Here is a 17,473-nt window from a genome sequence, read left to right on the forward strand (position 1 = left end):
TTAAGAACTGAAAATTAAAACTAACTGTATACTGATGGAGTACTCTGTTGTAACTCACTTTTTAATTTTAGGATTAGGAATTAATGGGGGTCCTTGTCACAATAGCGGCTCGATGAGGGGTGCTCGAGAAAATTTTGTTGGGAACCCCTGCTCCAGTGGTTAATTACAGTAATCCTACACTGTTAAATCAGGTTATTATCCCTATATCACTGATTGGAGAGACGGCAAAGGCCAACAAGTGAGTTTGATGGCCGAGCGGAGATCCAAACTGGGGTCTTTCAGCCTCAACGTTCATTTTCTGAGAAATGAACTCTGTATTTAACCAGTTTACACTAGCCTCAGCAACCTGGGATTGCTGCTTCTTTCTTTAACATGCACACTCTAGATATACTGCTCTTATAAGGCAGCCTTGCAAATAAGCCTGCAAAAGATACTAGCCTGCAGCTTTCTTTTTTTTGGCAACGCCTACTAAGTTGCTGGTGGCCTGAGTTTCCCTGTCGGCCAAGCCCCTTCTCTGCAGCTAGCATGGAAATGCTGGCCACTGGCCTTTTAGTGGGCTGATTTTAAAGAAATTCCCTTCTACCAGGAAAGAGATTGTTCCTTCCTCCATAGCTACCACTAAAACTAGGTGGGCTGGCAGAAGAGGAAGGGAGTGGTCAGTGGTTCCTCTGCCATTCGGCTTACTCACCTGCATGGAATTCCTGGTTGCCTATGACTATCAAGCAAGTTGTTAAATGCAAGGCTGAATTTTATGGGTTTTCTGCCAATCCTTTGAACTGTTGTATTAAGAGTATAAAAATTAAAAAATCAGGAAGTGTGGTGATGATGGGAACAAATTGGCATGTGGGCTTAAAAAAAAAACCCTCCCCGCAAACCACTTCCTCTTAGTACCTTGTAGCATAATTATTTTCTGCTGTTCTTTGTTCAGTCAATAAATCTGTGTGGCTGCTGTCTCCAGTGGGGTCCTTATCTCATTTTTATAGTTATTGGGGGGGGGGGGGTATAATGCTTTTACAGAACACTGTGGCCAAAATAATTTTCAGTAAAGGCAGTTTTGAAATACGCCTAAAAAATGTGAAAGGTGTGCTTAAGGAACAAACTTTAAACTTTAGTCCCTGTTACCATGGGACTGCAGAACAGAAGGGTTTAAGCCAGGGAACCCCTGGGAGGCTGTTGCCTCCTGGGAAGAACATCACTTCCAGGAGGAGACCAGCCTGCCCCATTCATCAGCCAGAGATGGATCCACCACCCTTAGGATTGCCAGACTCAATAGAGGACAGGACTTCTGTGCCTTTAATTGCCCTGCTCTCTTGTGAGTCTGGAAACCTTAAAGAGAAACCAGGAGACCCTTTGCTTGGAAATTAAACAAAGGGTCTACTTGTTTCTCTTTAAGGTTTCCAGACTCAAAAGAGAGCAGGGCAATTAAAGGCACAGAAGTCCTGTCCTCTATTGAGTCTGGCAACCCTAACCACCCTCTCACCACCACAATAAAGTATTCTTGGCTCCCACTGGAAATGGAGAGCTGAAGGGAAGCACACTTTGACCCCATGCTCCCCGTCTGCCAGTTTCATCACTTCCAGAGGGCCTGCTTATTGAGCATTCTTCCTGATTTGCTTGCTCAAGGTTTTCAGGGAAGGTACCGTAATATGACACCCAGTGTTTACTGAGCATTCATACTGATTTGTTTGTGGAGAAGTTATGTGACATTTGTTATCCCACATCTTCCAGTGCATTTCCCTTTCACTTTCCTTACTGCAGAAAAAAGGGTCAGATAGGAGGAGGGAGGAGGAGTGCGCTAAAACCACTTTAATTGCACAGAATGAATTTGCTGGTGTGCACCTGCATCCTCAGAGAGGGAGTGTGTTTTGGATAATTTTCATTTGTTTCCTCTGCTTGTAAGCTGCCTTGAGAATAATTTGATTGAATGGTAGGGTGCAATTCTGTTAATCAGTCTTAAATGTTCCTCTATAATGGCTGATTAAACCATCTGTGGACTTTAAATCTGTTTATGGGTAGGTGGGGATATTGGTTTTTGCGAGCCCGTGCGCTAACACACACACACACTTGTCCAGGAGCCAGCCCTATAAATAAGGAGACATGACACAGCGATGTATAGGATTAAATTAGGCCACAACTTTATTAATTTCAGATGTAGGAAACCTTGGCTTAGGCATTGGACGGCATCCCTCTCAGCCCCAGGTTGGGCCTGAGGATGCGCAGGGCATACAGTGTTGTGGGGGAGACTGCCCCAGCCAGCTGCCAGTTGGCCAGCCAGAAAGGGGGCAGAGCGACGGCTAGGCAGCAAGGGGGAGATGTCTCAGAGGCTCGGGAAGTCCATGCCGGGTTGCAAACCCCGCCCACCACTCCGACATGTGAGCGGTAATTGTTATCAGGTTATATATTTCCTGTTTTCATTTTGTATTTTTATGCTGTAAACTGCCTTCTGATCTTCAGATGAAGGATGGTATGTAAATAGTAGTGACAATAATAATAATTAATAATAATAATAATAATAATAATAATAATAATAATAATAATAAATCTTCCAACATTCAGCTTCATTGGATGTCCACCAAATCTGGTGCTGTGAGAAAAGGAGAAAAACTTTCCTCAACCCAATTTCTCTATGCCATGCACAGTTTTATAAACTCCCATCAGCTCACCTCTTACTCACCTTTTCTCCAAACGAAAAGGTCCCCAAACCTTACTTGCATGCTGGGAATGTGTGGACAAGCCCCTGATCTTGTTTTCTATGGTTCCCCAACCCCTTTCCCAGTCTCTGCTTTGATCTTCTCTTTTGCTGTATTTTGTAGACCAGGCATCCCCAAACTTCGGCCCTCCAGATGTTTTGGACTACAATTCCCAACATCCCTGACAACTGGTTCTGTTAGCTAGGGATCATGGGAGTTGTAGGCCAAAACATCTGGAGGGCCGCAGTTTGGGGATGCCTGTTGTAGACTGTCACTGTTGAAAATATACTGAAAAGTTACTTACAAAAAGGGCAGCAAAAGGATCAAGTAGAAATCATTGTTCTCCTAATGTGGGGGGGAAAAATAAACTTCCCTTGTAGTAGAAGTGTCAGGTAGTTCCCTAAATGCTTCAATACATTCCCCTGTTTTGTAAGCTGCTTCACAAATCATATAAACTCTTTCTCTTATGTATAAAATCACTTTTACTGCACTGCACTGCACTGCACATCTTAGCTGTAGGGGAGTATTTTGTATACTACCAGTTTTCCTCGATTACTTCTGCATGTATCAAATGACCATTAAAGTCTCATCTCCTCCTCAATTCTAGACACATTACAAAACAGAATAAAAATATGCTTCATTGAGCTGCCAGTCTGTCTCTCCATCTCTCCTCTGTCAACTTCTGAAAACATTCTTTTCAAAGAGGCACAACAGCCGTATCTTGTTGAACATACTAATTATGGAGGTTGCGGTGGGAGAGGCAGATGCATAAAAACAGTGAGTGTGGGGAAAGATGTATGGCACCCTATTTTTCAAAGCCCTATGCTCGAACTATCTCTCCCCCATTCTGTATACAAGCACACATGTGTTATGGGGAATAAGAGAAGTTTGCATGCCGCCTTGTTCATCTGGATAGGTATCCTTCATAACAATAAATAAGAAAGAGAACTGACAGGACGGTTTTAGTGATTTTTTTAAAAAAAAAAGAGGCTACATTCTTCTCTTTTCTTATTTATTTATTTGTTTCTTTAAAAAAAAGTCTACTGGCATCTGCCTTCCCACTTAAAATGCCTCCTCCAGGATGATCTGCTTGGGATTATGCATATGCATGGTGTCAGGGGTTGCGGCTACTCTAGAGTAACGACCTTCCACATGCTTGTCTTTTAACAGTCTTTATTGGTGCACTCTATTTACAGTGTAACGGGGTGTTGGAAACATGTCTGCTCATTCCGATCCAGAATCCGGCACTGCCCCTTTGCGTGATTTCCCCCAACATAATAGCCTCGGGACAGTGAATCTCCTCCCCTTTCTCCTCCTCCGTAATTCCGGAACCGGGGGGAAAGGTCTACGCTCCGTGCTTTCCCTTTCCCCCCTTTCCGCCTCTCTTCCCGCCTGTGGAGCCGGGGCTCTCCTATGCTGCCAGAGACCTGGCACTCTCTCTCCGCTTCCTGACTAGCCTCTTCAGAGCCCGTGCTTCCATCGCTGCTTGGGGAGGAGCTACTCCTGATGAGAGGGGGAGGTTCTCTATACTCTCTCCCCCTTACACATGGTATTTATTATTTATTTATATTGAAGCTTAGACTTTCTCACACAGCACATTGGAACATGTTTCCCCAAGAGGCAATGATGGCCACCAACGTGGATGGATTTAAAAGAGGGTTAGACAAGATTCATGGAGGAAAAGGGCTATCGATGGCTAGCCTACCAGCTCTGATGGCAGTGCTCTCCTTCCACAGTCGGAGGCAGCCATGTTTCTGAATACCAGATGCTGGAAACCACAGGAGGGGAGAAAGTGCTCTTGTGCTCATGTTCTGCTCCCTGGCTTCCCACAGGCATCTGATCATACCTGATCAAGTCCCGGACTGCAGAATCCAGGACTGGCAGCCGCGTGACACCGGATGTTGCGTCTATGCAACATCCGGTGTCGCTCTGCCCATCTATGGGCACCAAAAATGGCCGGCATCGGAAGTCGCGTCTACACACTTCTGGACATGCGGCCATTTTCCGTGCCCATAGATGGGCAAATCGGGGGGGGGAGGGCCACCGGCAGGAGAAAATAACGGAGAAAAACGGGAGACGAAGTGATATGGGGGACCGCCGGGAAAAGATAAGTAAAAACGGGGGTTTCCCGGGGAAAACAGGGTACTTGGCAGCTATGAATCTGATTGGCCACTCTGAGAACAGGATGTTGGACTAGATGGGCCTTGGGCCCAAACCAGGGAGGCTGTTGTTACGTTCCTTTCTGAATTTCAGGTGGTCCCCAATTCCCTCACCCCGCTCCCCATAATCACAATGTTCCCTTTTTTGTTGTTCACAGCCAGTCCCGGGGAGGTTCGGTCTTCCCCTTCCCCACCACCCAGCCCCTCAGAGCGAGAGAAGAGCCCCCCTGAGCCACTGAGCCTCGCCCTGGAAAGCAGCAAAGAAAACCAGCAGCCAGAGACCAGGTCCGGTTCCTCGCTCAGCGGGAAGATCTGCTCCAGCAGCCAGGCGTCCGTCGGCATCCAGGAGATTGTGGCCATGTCGCCAGAACTGGACACTTACTCCATCACCAAGAAGGTCAAGGAGGTCTTAACGGATAACAACCTCGGTAGGGGTGCTCAGGGAGGCGCCTGGCAGCCGGTGGTGGGGGCGCGACGTACTCTGGGGGCACAGTTCAGCTTGTTACATGGACGGAGGCCACAAAGAGGTCTAGGGCAAACAAACTACAACCCCAAGGTTTCCCTGGTCAGGGAACTCTGTTTTGAACCAGTGCACATTTTGCAGTCATGATTTGCCCCTCGATGGCGGCTTCTCCTCAGCCCATTTTAGTGCCCGGAGGTAAATCGAAGGAAGGGCGGCGAGGAAGAGCTACCAACTGCTTGGTGTGTATGTTGGGGTTTCCACTAGCTTGTTTCAGGGCCTGAAGCACCTCCACTGAGCCAACTAAATAATATTTGCATTGGTGTAGCTCAGGGGTCAGCAAACTTTTTCAGCAGGGGGCTGGTCCACTCTCTCTCAGACCTTGTGGGGGGCCGGACTATATTTTGGAAAAAAATATGAACGAATTCCTATGCTCCACAAATAACCCAGAGGTGCATTTTAAATAAAAGGACACCTTCTACTCATGTAAAAACATGCTGATTCCTGGACCATCTGGGGGCCGGAATGAGAAGGCGATTGTGGGCCTTAGTTTGGGGACCCTGGTGTAACGTATTCCTGTCTTATGGCAGTCACGTATTTATTTATTAATGATCTGCCCTTCACCCTAAAGACCCAGATCAGGAGCTCAATGTATCCCGTGATTCTGCAGAAGCGAGTGTCAACCTTTGGGTTGGGGGTTTTTGTTTTGTTTTTTAGAAAGCAAGTTTCTAGACCTTATGAATACGAAGTTTAAAAGTATGGGTAATGAATGGGTGGCTGAATAAGAGTTCCAGGGTTTGCTTCCCTGGTCGCTTCCCATGAAAAGCAATCCCAGTAGAAATAACATAATTATAAGTGAAAGCATGCACAGCTTTATAATTTACATAGATCAGTGGTCTTCAGCAGGTTCAGACCTGAGACCCCAGCTCTGGCTCCCAAGCTTCAACAAGGGACCCACTTTCACATTTTCACTTGGTTTGTATTTGATAGTGCTAATAAAGCACATTATTAATCCTAGAATGGCAATTCACAGAGCAAAACGCATAGTGCTACTAGTGCCAGATTTGCATATAAGCTAAACTCTCTCTTGGGTAGGCTCCTATGATGTAAGTAATAGGCCTCGCCTGCTAGCCTTCTCCCTAAAATATCACTGGTTTGCACAATTCTATATACTGCATTCTACATAGACTAGTCCATAAATTACCATACGGCATATATTCAATGGAAGAAACAGCAACAATTTGTTGTTGACAAAGGACAGCTGGACATATAAAGCGCCCCATTACCTTTAGTAGCTTAGGTCCTCATCAAACCTAAATCCGGCCCTGAGTGCTACCCAGTGCTATTTTAATAATAATAATAATAATAATAATAATAATAATAATAATAATTTTTATTTATACCCCACCAAATATAAAACAACTGATTAAAATACAACTCAACAACAAGACTACATACATCAAAATCAAATTAAAAATTAAAAATGCAGCCTTATATAAAAGGGGAAAAGAAAGGGAAAATGGGGGAGGGAATCGGGTTGGCTCCAGGCCAATTGCTAGGCGGAACAACTCTGTCTTACAGGCCCTGCAGAAAGATATCAGATCCCTCAGGGCCCTGGTCTCAGGAGACAGGTCGGGGCCAGTGTTGAGAAGGCCCTGGTTCTAGTAGAGGCTAATCTGATTTCATTTGGGCCCGGGATCTCTAAGGTATAACTGTTTATGGACCTTAAGGTCCTCCGCGGGGCATACTGGGAGAGACGGTCCCGTAAGTACGAGGATCCTAGGCCGTAAAGGGCTTTAAAGGTCAAAACCAGCACCTTAAGTCTGAACCTGTACTCCACCGGGAGCCAGTGCAGCTGGAAAAGCACTGGGCGAATATGCTCCCATAGCAGGGACCCCGTGAGGAGCCTCGCTGCAGCATTCTGCACCCGTTGGAGTTTCTGGGACAGCTTCAAGGGCAGCCCCGTGTAAAGCAAATTACAGTAGTCAAGCCTGGAGGTGACTGTCGCATGGATCAATGTGGCTGGGTCAGGGCGGAAAAGGTAAAGGAATGAACACCTCCCTCATGATGTGTGCACAAAGCAGCTCACAGCAAACATGCAAAACATCAAGATACAGAGCACTGGAAATAAAAATACACAAAATACAGAGCATGTCAGTAAATCCAAAAATGACAAAAGTTAACAATTTAGCAAACTCTGAATGAATTCAATATTTTTAAAACAACAACAAGGCTTAAGTACATAAATCCAGAGTGAAATGAGTGTCAACCCGATCTTGGTCCCAGCACAAAAGACCTGGATCTCATCCCTCTGGGTCACCCACAAACAGTTCCCCTCGCTGCAAGGACTTCTGTTGCTTCTGAGATAACAGCAGCATCAAAACAGCCCCTCTAAGGCAGGGGTAGGCAACTTAAGGCCCGGGGGCTGGATGCGGCCCAATCGCCTTCTCAATCCGGCCTGTGGACGGTCCGGGGATCAGCGTGTTTTTACATGAGTAGAATGTGTCCTTTTATTTAAAATGCATTTCTGGGTTATTTGTAGGGCATAGGAATTTGTTCAATTTTTTTTTCAAAGTATAGTCTGGCCCACCACATGGTCTGAGGGACGGTGGACCGGCCCACAGCTGAAAAAGGTTGCTGACCCCTGCTCTAAGGTGCCATTCACTTACATTACCTATCTGTTGGAAACAGCTAGTGCTGCAGTAATAATAATAATAATAATAATAATAATAATAATAATAATAATAATAATAATTTATTATTTATACCCCACCCATCTGGCTGGGTTTCCCCAGCCACTCTGGGTGGCTTCCAACAGAATATTAAAATACAATAATCTGTTAAACATTAAAAGCTTCCCTAAACAGGGCTGCCTTCAGATGTCTTCTAAAAGTCCGGTAGTTGTTTTTCTCTTTGACATCTGGTGGGAGGGTGTTCCACAGGGCGGATGCCACTGTAACTTGGCTTCTCACAGCAAGGGAAACCATTAAGTTTCTCCCCAGCAGCACACCACAGTCTGAACTTCCAATTTGTCTCTCTCCTGCTAGGTCAGCGGCTTTTTGGAGAGAGCATCCTGGGCTTGACTCAGGGGTCCGTCTCTGACCTCCTTTCCAGACCCAAGCCATGGCACAAGCTGAGCCTTAAAGGAAGGGAGCCGTTTGTCCGCATGCAGCTCTGGCTGAACGACCCGCACAATGTCGACAAGCTCCGGGACATGAAGAAGTTGGAGAAGAAAGGTGAGGCAGGGGAGGGTGCCCATGCGGGAACTGCTTGCTAGTATATATATAAATAGCTCGTAGATAACTTTTGATAAACCATTGCTTTATTTAGGGCACACATTCAGAACTTTCTGTTCCTGAATTACAAATATAATAATAATAATAATAATAATAATTTATTTATACCCCGCCCATCTGGCCAGGTTCCCCCAGCCACTCTGGGCGGCTTCCAACAAAATATTAAAATACAGAAATCCATCAAACATTAAAAGCTTCCCTAAACAGGGCTGCCTTAAGATTCCTTCTAAAGGTCTGGTAATTGTTGTTCTCTTTGACCTCTGGTGGGAGGGTATTCCACAGGGTGGGTGCCACTACCGAGAAGGCCCTCTGCCTGGTTCCCTGTAACTTGGCTTCTCGTAGCAAGGGAACCACCAGAAGGCCCTTGGCGCTGGACCTCAGTGTCAGGGCAGAATGATGGGGGTGGAGATGCTCCTTCAGGTATACTGGACCGAAGCCGTTTAGGGCTTTTAAAGTCAGCACCAACACTTTGAATTGTGCTCGGAAACGTACTGGGAGCCAATGTAGGTCTTTCAAGACCGGTGTTATATGGTCTCGGCGGCCGCTCCCAGTCACCAGTCTAGCTGCCGCATTCTGGATTAGTTGTAGTTTCCGGGTCACCTTCAAAGGTAGCCCCACGTAGAGCGCATTGCAGTAGTCCAAGCGAGAGATAACTAGAGCATGCACCACTCTGGCGAGACAGTCCGCGGGCAGGTAGGGTCTCAGCCTGCGTAGCAGATGGAGATGATAAACAGCTGCCCTGGACACAGAATTGACCTGCGCCTCCATGGACAGCTGTGAGTCCAAAATGACTGTGAGTCCAAAAAGATCAGTTGCACCCCTAAAGCGTTCTTGTGAGTTTTCTGCCTCAGTGTCTTTCTTGTACAAGAGGCTGAATTCTGGATCATCCCCACTGTTTCAGAAGCAGAAGGTGCCTGGATCTGATAATGCCAATTGGCTGGAGACCGCAGGAGAGGGGGAAATATCTGTTGTGCTCAGGTCCTGCTTGCGGGCTTCACACAGGCATGTGGTTGCGGCCACTGTGAGAACTGGGTGCTGGACCAGATGCGCCGTTGTCCTACTCCAGCAGCCTCTTCTTATATTCTGATGTTTAAATCAGGATCATAAGAATGCCTTTTAAGGATCCTTCCTCCCTTCCCTCTAGCCTACCTGAAGCGTCGCTATGGACTGATCAGTGCCGGCTCAGACAGCGAGTCCTCCAACACCCGCTCGCAGTGCCCCAGCCCCAGCCTCCAATCTCAAGACCTCAGCATTCTGCAGATCAAGAAGCCAAGGGTGGTCTTGGCTCCCGAAGAGAAAGAGGCCCTGAAGAAGGCTTATCAGCTGGAGCCGTACCCTTCCCAACAGACCATCGAGCTGCTGTCTTTCCAGCTTAACCTCAAGACCAACACAGTGATCAACTGGTTCCATAACTACAGGTGAAGAATCGGGCCAGATGAACTTTCAACCCCCTCCTTTCCATATTAAGGTCTCCGCCAGGGCTGCTTTAAATCCAGGGGTGGGGGACCACAGGCCAAAGGGCAGCACACAGCCCTTCATGTCTCTCTTTCCAGCCCTTGCCACTTGCCCTAGGCTGCACCCCCTCACCAGCCTTGCTCCACATCTCTCTCTCTAAAGTGCTCTTTACCTGGCTGGAATGTGTCCTAGTTACATGGTGGGCGGGAGAGAGGGAGGTGTGCATGCAAAAAGCTCCAATTGTGACATGTGAAAGGGTCACACCCATTGGCCTGCCTAATTTTGTCTCTGGCCCCCACCCACCACTGGCACGTGGCCCCAGGAAGATTTCCTCCCCACGAAATGCGGCCCTCAGATTGATAAACAGATTCCCCACCCAGGTGATCCAATACAGCAGTGTTCATTTGAAGATGAGCTCCGCCTCCGGGCACTGAAAGGAATGAGGCACCGCAGTACACTTCCGTGTTGTCCACTCATCTCTAATGCAGTCAGGATGTGATCACGGAAACTGCTTAGGCGGTGTGGGCTTCTTGGTGCATTGATGGCTCTTGTGCATTTTCAAAGGGCTTTTCAGTCTTTGTCCTTACAACACTCCCAGGGAGTGAAGCCACTGTGATTCCTGTAATAATCATAATACTTTTATTATTCGTACCCCGCCCATCTGACTGGGTTGCCCCAGTCACTCTGGGCGGCTTCCAGCATATACAAAAACATAATTAAACATTAAACAGCTTCCCTATACAGGGCTGCCTTCAGATGTATTCCCAAGGTTGTACAGTTACAGTACTTGCCTCCTTGACATCTGATGGGAGGGTATCCCACAGGGTGGGTGCCACTACCGGGAAGGCCCTGTATCATTAAGGTAAGGCATTTTGGCTGAGAATAGTAAGAGTGGCCTGTGCCAGAGACAAATTTAACGGAGTGCAAACTGTTTGCCGGCACTCGACGCCTAGCTGAGTGGGCACCGCCAGGGGCACTGGAACAATAACAAACAATGGAAGGTGAGAGGCGGGTGCGTGTGATGTCACACAGGGTGCCGCTGAAATTTGAAAGCCCAAAGTCCACCACTGCCCATGCCCACAGAATGAGTCAGCGGCAAAAGTGGGCCTTGAGCCCAAAACCTTCTTAGCCTTACTGCATGATGCTTCATCCTACGGACCATTCTGGCTCTCACTCTTCCTCGCTAAGTTCTCGAGGTCTTCTGCTGTTAGCTGCCCTGACTCCCTGGCATTTTCCCTGGCAGGTCCCGGATGCGGCGTGAGATGCTGGTGGAAGGAGCGCAGGAAGACACAGACCCAGAGCAGAGCACGACGCCAGCCAGCAACTCCCTCAAGGACCCTCCGCCCCAGAGCCCTGACTCCGAAGAGGAGGACAGGAAGCCCACCTTCAGAGACGCCGGGTGCCAAGGAGAAAGCGAGCCCCTGGTCCAGATCAAGGAGGAGCAGGTGGAGGACTGTGCAAACCACAGGGACTCCTGCAGTCTGGCTGGGGAGATGGAGCCTCTTTCCAGGTCCAGCCTCAAAGAAGAGCCAGTCGAGGCAGCATATACAGGGAGCCCAAACGAGGCTCACAATGTGACATGGGGCAGTGCCCCACATAACAAAACACACGTCCTTGGGGCTCCCGATTACCCCTCTTTGCATAACCCCCTGGAGTCAGACAGCAACGAGAGGCCTCACCCTGACCCCATTAGCTTTAAATCTGCTTCCGAGTCCTCCCGTTGCAGCTTGGAGGTCTCCCTGAACTCCCCGTCCGCAGCCTCCTCGCCAGGCCTCATGGTGTCCGTCTCTCCCGTCCCATCCTCGTCTGCCCCCATCTCCCCATTGCCACTGAGCGCCGTGGCTGCCAAAGCGCCGAGTTCAAGTCCTGCCACGGATACGGGCTCGACGCCCCCGAATGCCAAACTGAACACAAACATCCAGCGGCGGCACGAGAAGATGGCCAACCTCAACAGCATCATCCACCGGCTAGAGAGAGCAGCCAACCGTGATGAAACCCTGGAGTGGGAATTTTAAGGAGGCTGGGTCAAAAAGAAATAAACTACCCATATTTTGTTGTCCAGATTTTAGATGCTGGTGAACAAGCTGGTGAAGCAGGGAGTCGCAGCGGAGTGTGTACAGAAACAGATCTATCTAGCTATATATATAATATACATATATCTATTTTATTAATTTCCTCGACTACTAAGGAAGAGGGAGAAACCAGCTCCATTTTGTTGAACAAGAGTGGTTAAACAGCTACGCTGTAGCTCCTTTTCTTAGCTCCTGACGGGAAGATAAAATTGACCTTGTTTGTTTTAAATGTGAAAACGAAAAAAAACAAACAAAAACCCACTTGGGAACTCTTTTAGAAGAAAAAAAACATATTAAAATAATATTTATAGACCTCTTTTAGATATTTTAATAAAAGGAAACTTTGGAATTTATTAACAGCTCAAGCTGCTTTGATATTAAAAGATAGCTATAAACTGTATCAGTTGTGTCATTAAATGTCCACTGAAAAGTCTTGTAGTTTGCCACTGGATGAGATTAAAAATAATTTAAAAATGTAAAGATATAACCCAGACTCATTGATCAAAGCCATCAAGAAGCACTATGAGACTGACCAAATTTTGCTAAACTTGATCACCAAGGGGGGGGGAGTGGGTGCTTTTTCCTCCCCCCACCTGTCTGTAAGACACAGCATTAGTGCGACATTTTCCAGGGACTTGTCTTATAGTCCGCGAAGACTCTAAATTTGGAATCCACGATGCCATCCTGAGTCTGTTACTTAGTTCTGGTGGTATGTTTTGGAACCTGTTTGGTTGTTTTCCTTTTCCTTTTTTTTTTGTAACATGGGGGAGAAGTGTTGTGTGCCGTTGTATATGTTGTAGAGATATGTTTGCAATAGCCTTCCTGAACAAGATGTAGCATGGTTTGAGAACTGACTCCTTAGTCGGGATGCATTCCTCTAGCAAGTGACCTGCCAGAAACCAAAACCAAGGAACATGGCCAGAAACATCATTGACGAAACAGCAGCAGCAGTAGCAAACAAACGGCAGCCATGCTCTTTCTCCTGCCCACTATTTTAGAAAGTAGCACCTTTTGTTTCAGAAAGGTGTGTTTGACAGCTTGAAAAATATTGTGGTGTGTTTGCTTTTTGGCAAGGACAGACTTTAATAACCAGGACACCCCATACAAAGGTTTACATTTTTGGGGTGCCTGAAAATCACTGCCTTTTTGCTTACCGGTAGCTCAATGTTTTGTTTCTGGAAGGGAGCAACCAGTTGAGGTTCTTGCCTACAAGAGTATGGAAATAGAGAGGAAATGTTGGTTCACGCTCAATTTGTTTTCCACCTAGTCATGAGTTCCCCATGTGCCCTGATTCATTCCAAGGAAGACAGTACTGCAGGCTTAGAGGAGAAGGTCTGGGGCACATCAAAGGACTTTTGGGTTTGTGCCCAGGACTCTGTGTTTCTAACAGACCCCACTGGAATCCCAATCAAGAAGAATCTCCTGTCAGATGTGGGATTCAGCTTCCTAAAATGGAACACTTCCATTTTCATTTATTTATTTCTTTAAGTTTCTGGTCCTCATTGCTGTGAAGAGAAGCTTGAAAGTATATTGGAAGTGCATACTGAAAACTCAGAAGCTGGAGTAGATCATATGTGTGCTAAGCACAACGTCCAGTGTGTTAAGAAGATGGTGCTTTGACATAGTTCCCCACAGCTATAATTTGCCGACATCCTCTACCACCAACGACAACAGTCCTCTATCCTTCCTTCTTCCTATTTTGCCTGTACTTACCAAGAAAACGCCCTTTGAAAGCTTTATGCAAATTTGCACACACTTATTTTGCATACTATCTAATTCCATAGCGGTGTATGGCATAATTCATTAGAGGGGGGTGGGATGTATTATGCAAACTAAGTTTCTGCAAATGTGCATGTTTTTATTCTGACTGTCAAATTCATTTTTCTTTGGTGCAGAATTGGCAGGGAAGCGGGGGTGGCTCCAGCCTCCCAGAAATCGCTTGGCGGCTGCAATGTAGCTTTCATTGGCACTAGATCTGGCATAGAACTCGTGCTGAGAAGTAGGAAGGGTCATAGCTCAGTGGAGGAGTGCGCATGCATTGCATGCAGAAGTTTCCGGGTTCAATCCCTGGCATCTTCAGGTAGGGCTGGGAATGCCCCCCTCTCTCAGATCCTGGAGAGTCACTGCCAGTCAGTGTGGAAAGTTGTGTGGACCAAGGGTCTTGTTATGCAGCTTCCTAGGTGGAGTCTGGCCAGGGAGCGCTTAGAGGAGGATCACTGACCAGTTGTCCCGCCTATGTGTCTAGGTGGGACACTTGGTCAGTGAGTATATATATCTCCCCAGAAGTGGGCAACTCTCCCTGCCCTCAAAACGAAAACCCAGCCAAATGAGGACTATCGTAAATTGATCATGGAAAGTTGCATCACTTGGAATAGAGAAAAGAGAAAGCCTAAGTAAATTGGCCTTAGGATTTGAGGAGAGGTCAGAGTTTACACTTCTGGGTATCATTTAGGATAGATTGTGCTGCTTCTGACAGGTGTTCAAAAACACAGACACACAGAAACCATTGGAGCTGTAGGGTGAGAGCTATCCAAAACAGGGGTGGTGTATCTGTTGGCTGCATCTGTTGCTTTCAGGAGAGCTTGGTCAGCTGTTCTGTGGCCACCACCTACACGGGCAGGTCCTGCTGCTTCATCTCTGCATCAGCAGTAACAGAACGATCCAAACAGATGATGCAAGGCGGCCACAGAATCACCTGGTGAAGGTTGGCTGGGAGACAGACTAAGCAGGCCTGCCCACCCTTCCTTTCATTTGGCTACTCTGAGCTCATGTGATGTGAGGAGCTTTTCCTTCAACTATTTCCTGCTTTCATTAAATTATTTCTCGGACACCTGCATGCGTCGTCTCCCACCCCACCGCCCAAGCAAAGTCAACCTCTCAAGAACCGTTCACAGTAATAATAAAGCAGCAGCTAAAAGTGAAGCAATACAGTAGGGCTGGAGGGATTGTTTGACTGTAAGACCATTAAGTCCAAAAGTCTTGAAATAACCTAGCTGCACAACTGCCAATGACTTAACCTTAAAGCCTGCGCAGGTTGGTGTAGGACAAGGTGGGTCTTTGAGCTTCCCTGATCCCACGCCATGTAGAGTTTTGAAGGCTATTCAAATGGTGCTCAGAACCGGACCAGGAGAGAGTACAGCTGTTCAGAATGACTGCCTTAATAAGTTTGGGTTTGGGAGCTGCTTTCCTCCCACCCCACCCGGTTCTCAATTAATGCTGGTTAATCCAGTTGTTCCATTCCTTACTTGGGCTTGAAACGCTTTTGAAACGACGAGCCGCTTTCGGAAATGGAGAAGCAATGAGTAACCCGCTGCTAAGGCTATGATTGAGTAGGGTGTGTGCTTCCCCCCTCCGCACCCCTGTTTTCATCAGGCATTTTTATGTACTGGCAGTTCACGGCTTCCCTTGATCTGGCCTTCTGGCAGACCTTGAAAATGGCCCCATGCAGGAACCATCTGATGCAAATGCAATTTTCATGTACCGTTAACTTTTCTAACCGTTTGCACGTCAGCAGGAAACAGAAAGTGGAGTTGGAACCATTGACTTCTTCCCCCTGGCTTTAGTGGAGCAGGATTTTTGAACTAAGCACTTAAGAGTCTTTCAAACCCAGAGAGAAATCCTGTTGCACTGAAAGCTGGCAGGGAGTGTCAGGTCACCTTTTCTTAGCCTCATGTACTGTACTTTAAAAAGTTTCTACAAGATTGAACTTTGTTAAACATTTTAAAGGAAAAAAAGGACCACAAATTCTGTAAAAGAGCCACTAATAATAATAATAATGAAATTGTATAACATCTTGGCTTGGTGTCTCAGTTTATTGTGTTGATCTCCTTTTTTGTCCACTGCCGCCCTGCTAGTTTAATGAAGTCTGTGCCCTGTGTCTTCCTGCACTAGGTGATGGGAAGGGAACTCACGCAAGAGTAATTCTATGATATCTATATCCTGCATTTCCTCCAAGGGCAGTAAAGATGGTCTTCATTTGCAGGTGGCACCCAAGCTTCTCTACTGCTCTAGCTCACAGGAGGCTCTGACAACAGCTTTCTGTTGTGGAAGTACACTGGCAATTCAGCAAAACACGTGAGGAAATAGGTCAGTGCGGCCCAGCTGCTTTGTCTGCCTGTCTCTGTTGCTCAATCACTGTTTTCCTTGTTGCTGCCTTCCACTGGGAGCTGCCCCACCTTCTGCTGATTGGGTCACCATCAACAAACACAACTGAGCCTGGAGAAACCTCCTTGAGAAGATGTGGCGCAACAAGATTGCAACTCTTTGTGCCTCGCCAGCTCGCCCAGCCTCTTCTCACCTTGTTTTGATTTGCTCTGGGAACTCGGAAGCAATTTCTGATCGGCTGCAAAATGTTAACACTTGTGGTGTTTATCTGGAACGGGAAAGGGTTTCGAGCAAAGCACACAGGCAGCTCGGGCGTGAATTGGACACCCTCAACTGCACTTGGAGAGGCTCCTTGGATTGTGAGAGGGGGGAAACACAGGCACAACACGTTCAGTTTTGCACCTCAGTTCTTCAGTGGAAATCTTTAATTCTGTTTCTTAAATCAGAAATATGATACAACACTGGGTGCTTGCCATGACAGCCCCAAAGCACAAGTATCACCTGTGAAAATAAGGTGCCAATACAGCTCATGGGGAGTGCAGAGGGTTCATCGGGATAGCATCCATCTCTCTGAGGCAGCCATTCACCAACAGTACCAAATTTAAACAGCTTTCAAAGGAGAAGCAAGAGACGGTGATAAACAATCTCAAATTCAGTTCACAGCATTGCATCAGCTTTTTTTTTTAAGGGCTCACAAAAACTCAGCGCATTTTAGTGCACATTTCTCCCAGAATACATATTTTTCGTGTGATATCCCCTAATACGCATTTTTGTATGTCACTTTTACCCATGTATGCATTTTCTTTGGCGCACTTTTCCCTTAAGTTGTTCTTGTACACATCTTTTGGTTTGAGAACTGCACCCTAAGAAAAGACCATTTAAAAAAAAATACCGTAGCTGCACTTTATATCACAGGTGGTTGCAGGAATTATGAATTAGCTGGGTCTGCATTAAAATGCAAACCAAACCAATTTTTTTTCTCTCATCGCTAACACTTACCCAAAGATTCCTCAAGACCCTTATTGAGGGAAAGGAAGGCCACGGCAGTGAAATCAAGTTCCAAACTGGTTTTGCCTTGTTGTGCAAATTCTCACTGCATGACTTGTCAGGGAATGTGACTGGCACAACTGCCAGGGACTCGAGGGAAATGAATTGTCACATCCAACCTGCAACTAGCACACTGTTTGGAGACGGCAATGAATTTGAAATCACTGAAAGGCAGGCGGCAAGATCTAGT

At 46.7% G+C, this 17,473-nt stretch overlaps 1 protein-coding gene across 10 annotated transcripts in view; it reads left to right on the top strand.

The window, feature by feature from the left end:
• Positions 1-15,923, top strand: part of CUX2 (cut like homeobox 2) — a 233,176-nt gene extending 217,253 nt beyond the window's left edge. For all 10 annotated transcript variants that reach the window (XM_088670899.1, XM_088670898.1, XM_060276354.2 and 7 more), the window contains 4 exons: positions 5,008-5,277; positions 8,357-8,545; positions 9,750-10,023; positions 11,304-15,923. In XM_088670899.1, the coding sequence (XP_088527025.1) occupies positions 5,008-5,277; positions 8,357-8,545; positions 9,750-10,023; positions 11,304-12,075 (1,505 nt within the window). In that variant the 3' untranslated portion in view covers positions 12,076-15,923. The remainder of the gene's footprint in view (positions 1-5,007; positions 5,278-8,356; positions 8,546-9,749; positions 10,024-11,303) is intronic.
• The last annotated feature ends 1,550 nt before the right edge of the window (positions 15,924-17,473 follow it).

The sequence above is a fragment of the Zootoca vivipara genome, chromosome 6, assembly GCF_965207765.1.
Source record: "Zootoca vivipara chromosome 6, rZooViv2.hap1.1, whole genome shotgun sequence".
In the NCBI taxonomy this organism is placed as follows: domain Eukaryota; kingdom Metazoa; phylum Chordata; class Lepidosauria; order Squamata; family Lacertidae; genus Zootoca; species Zootoca vivipara.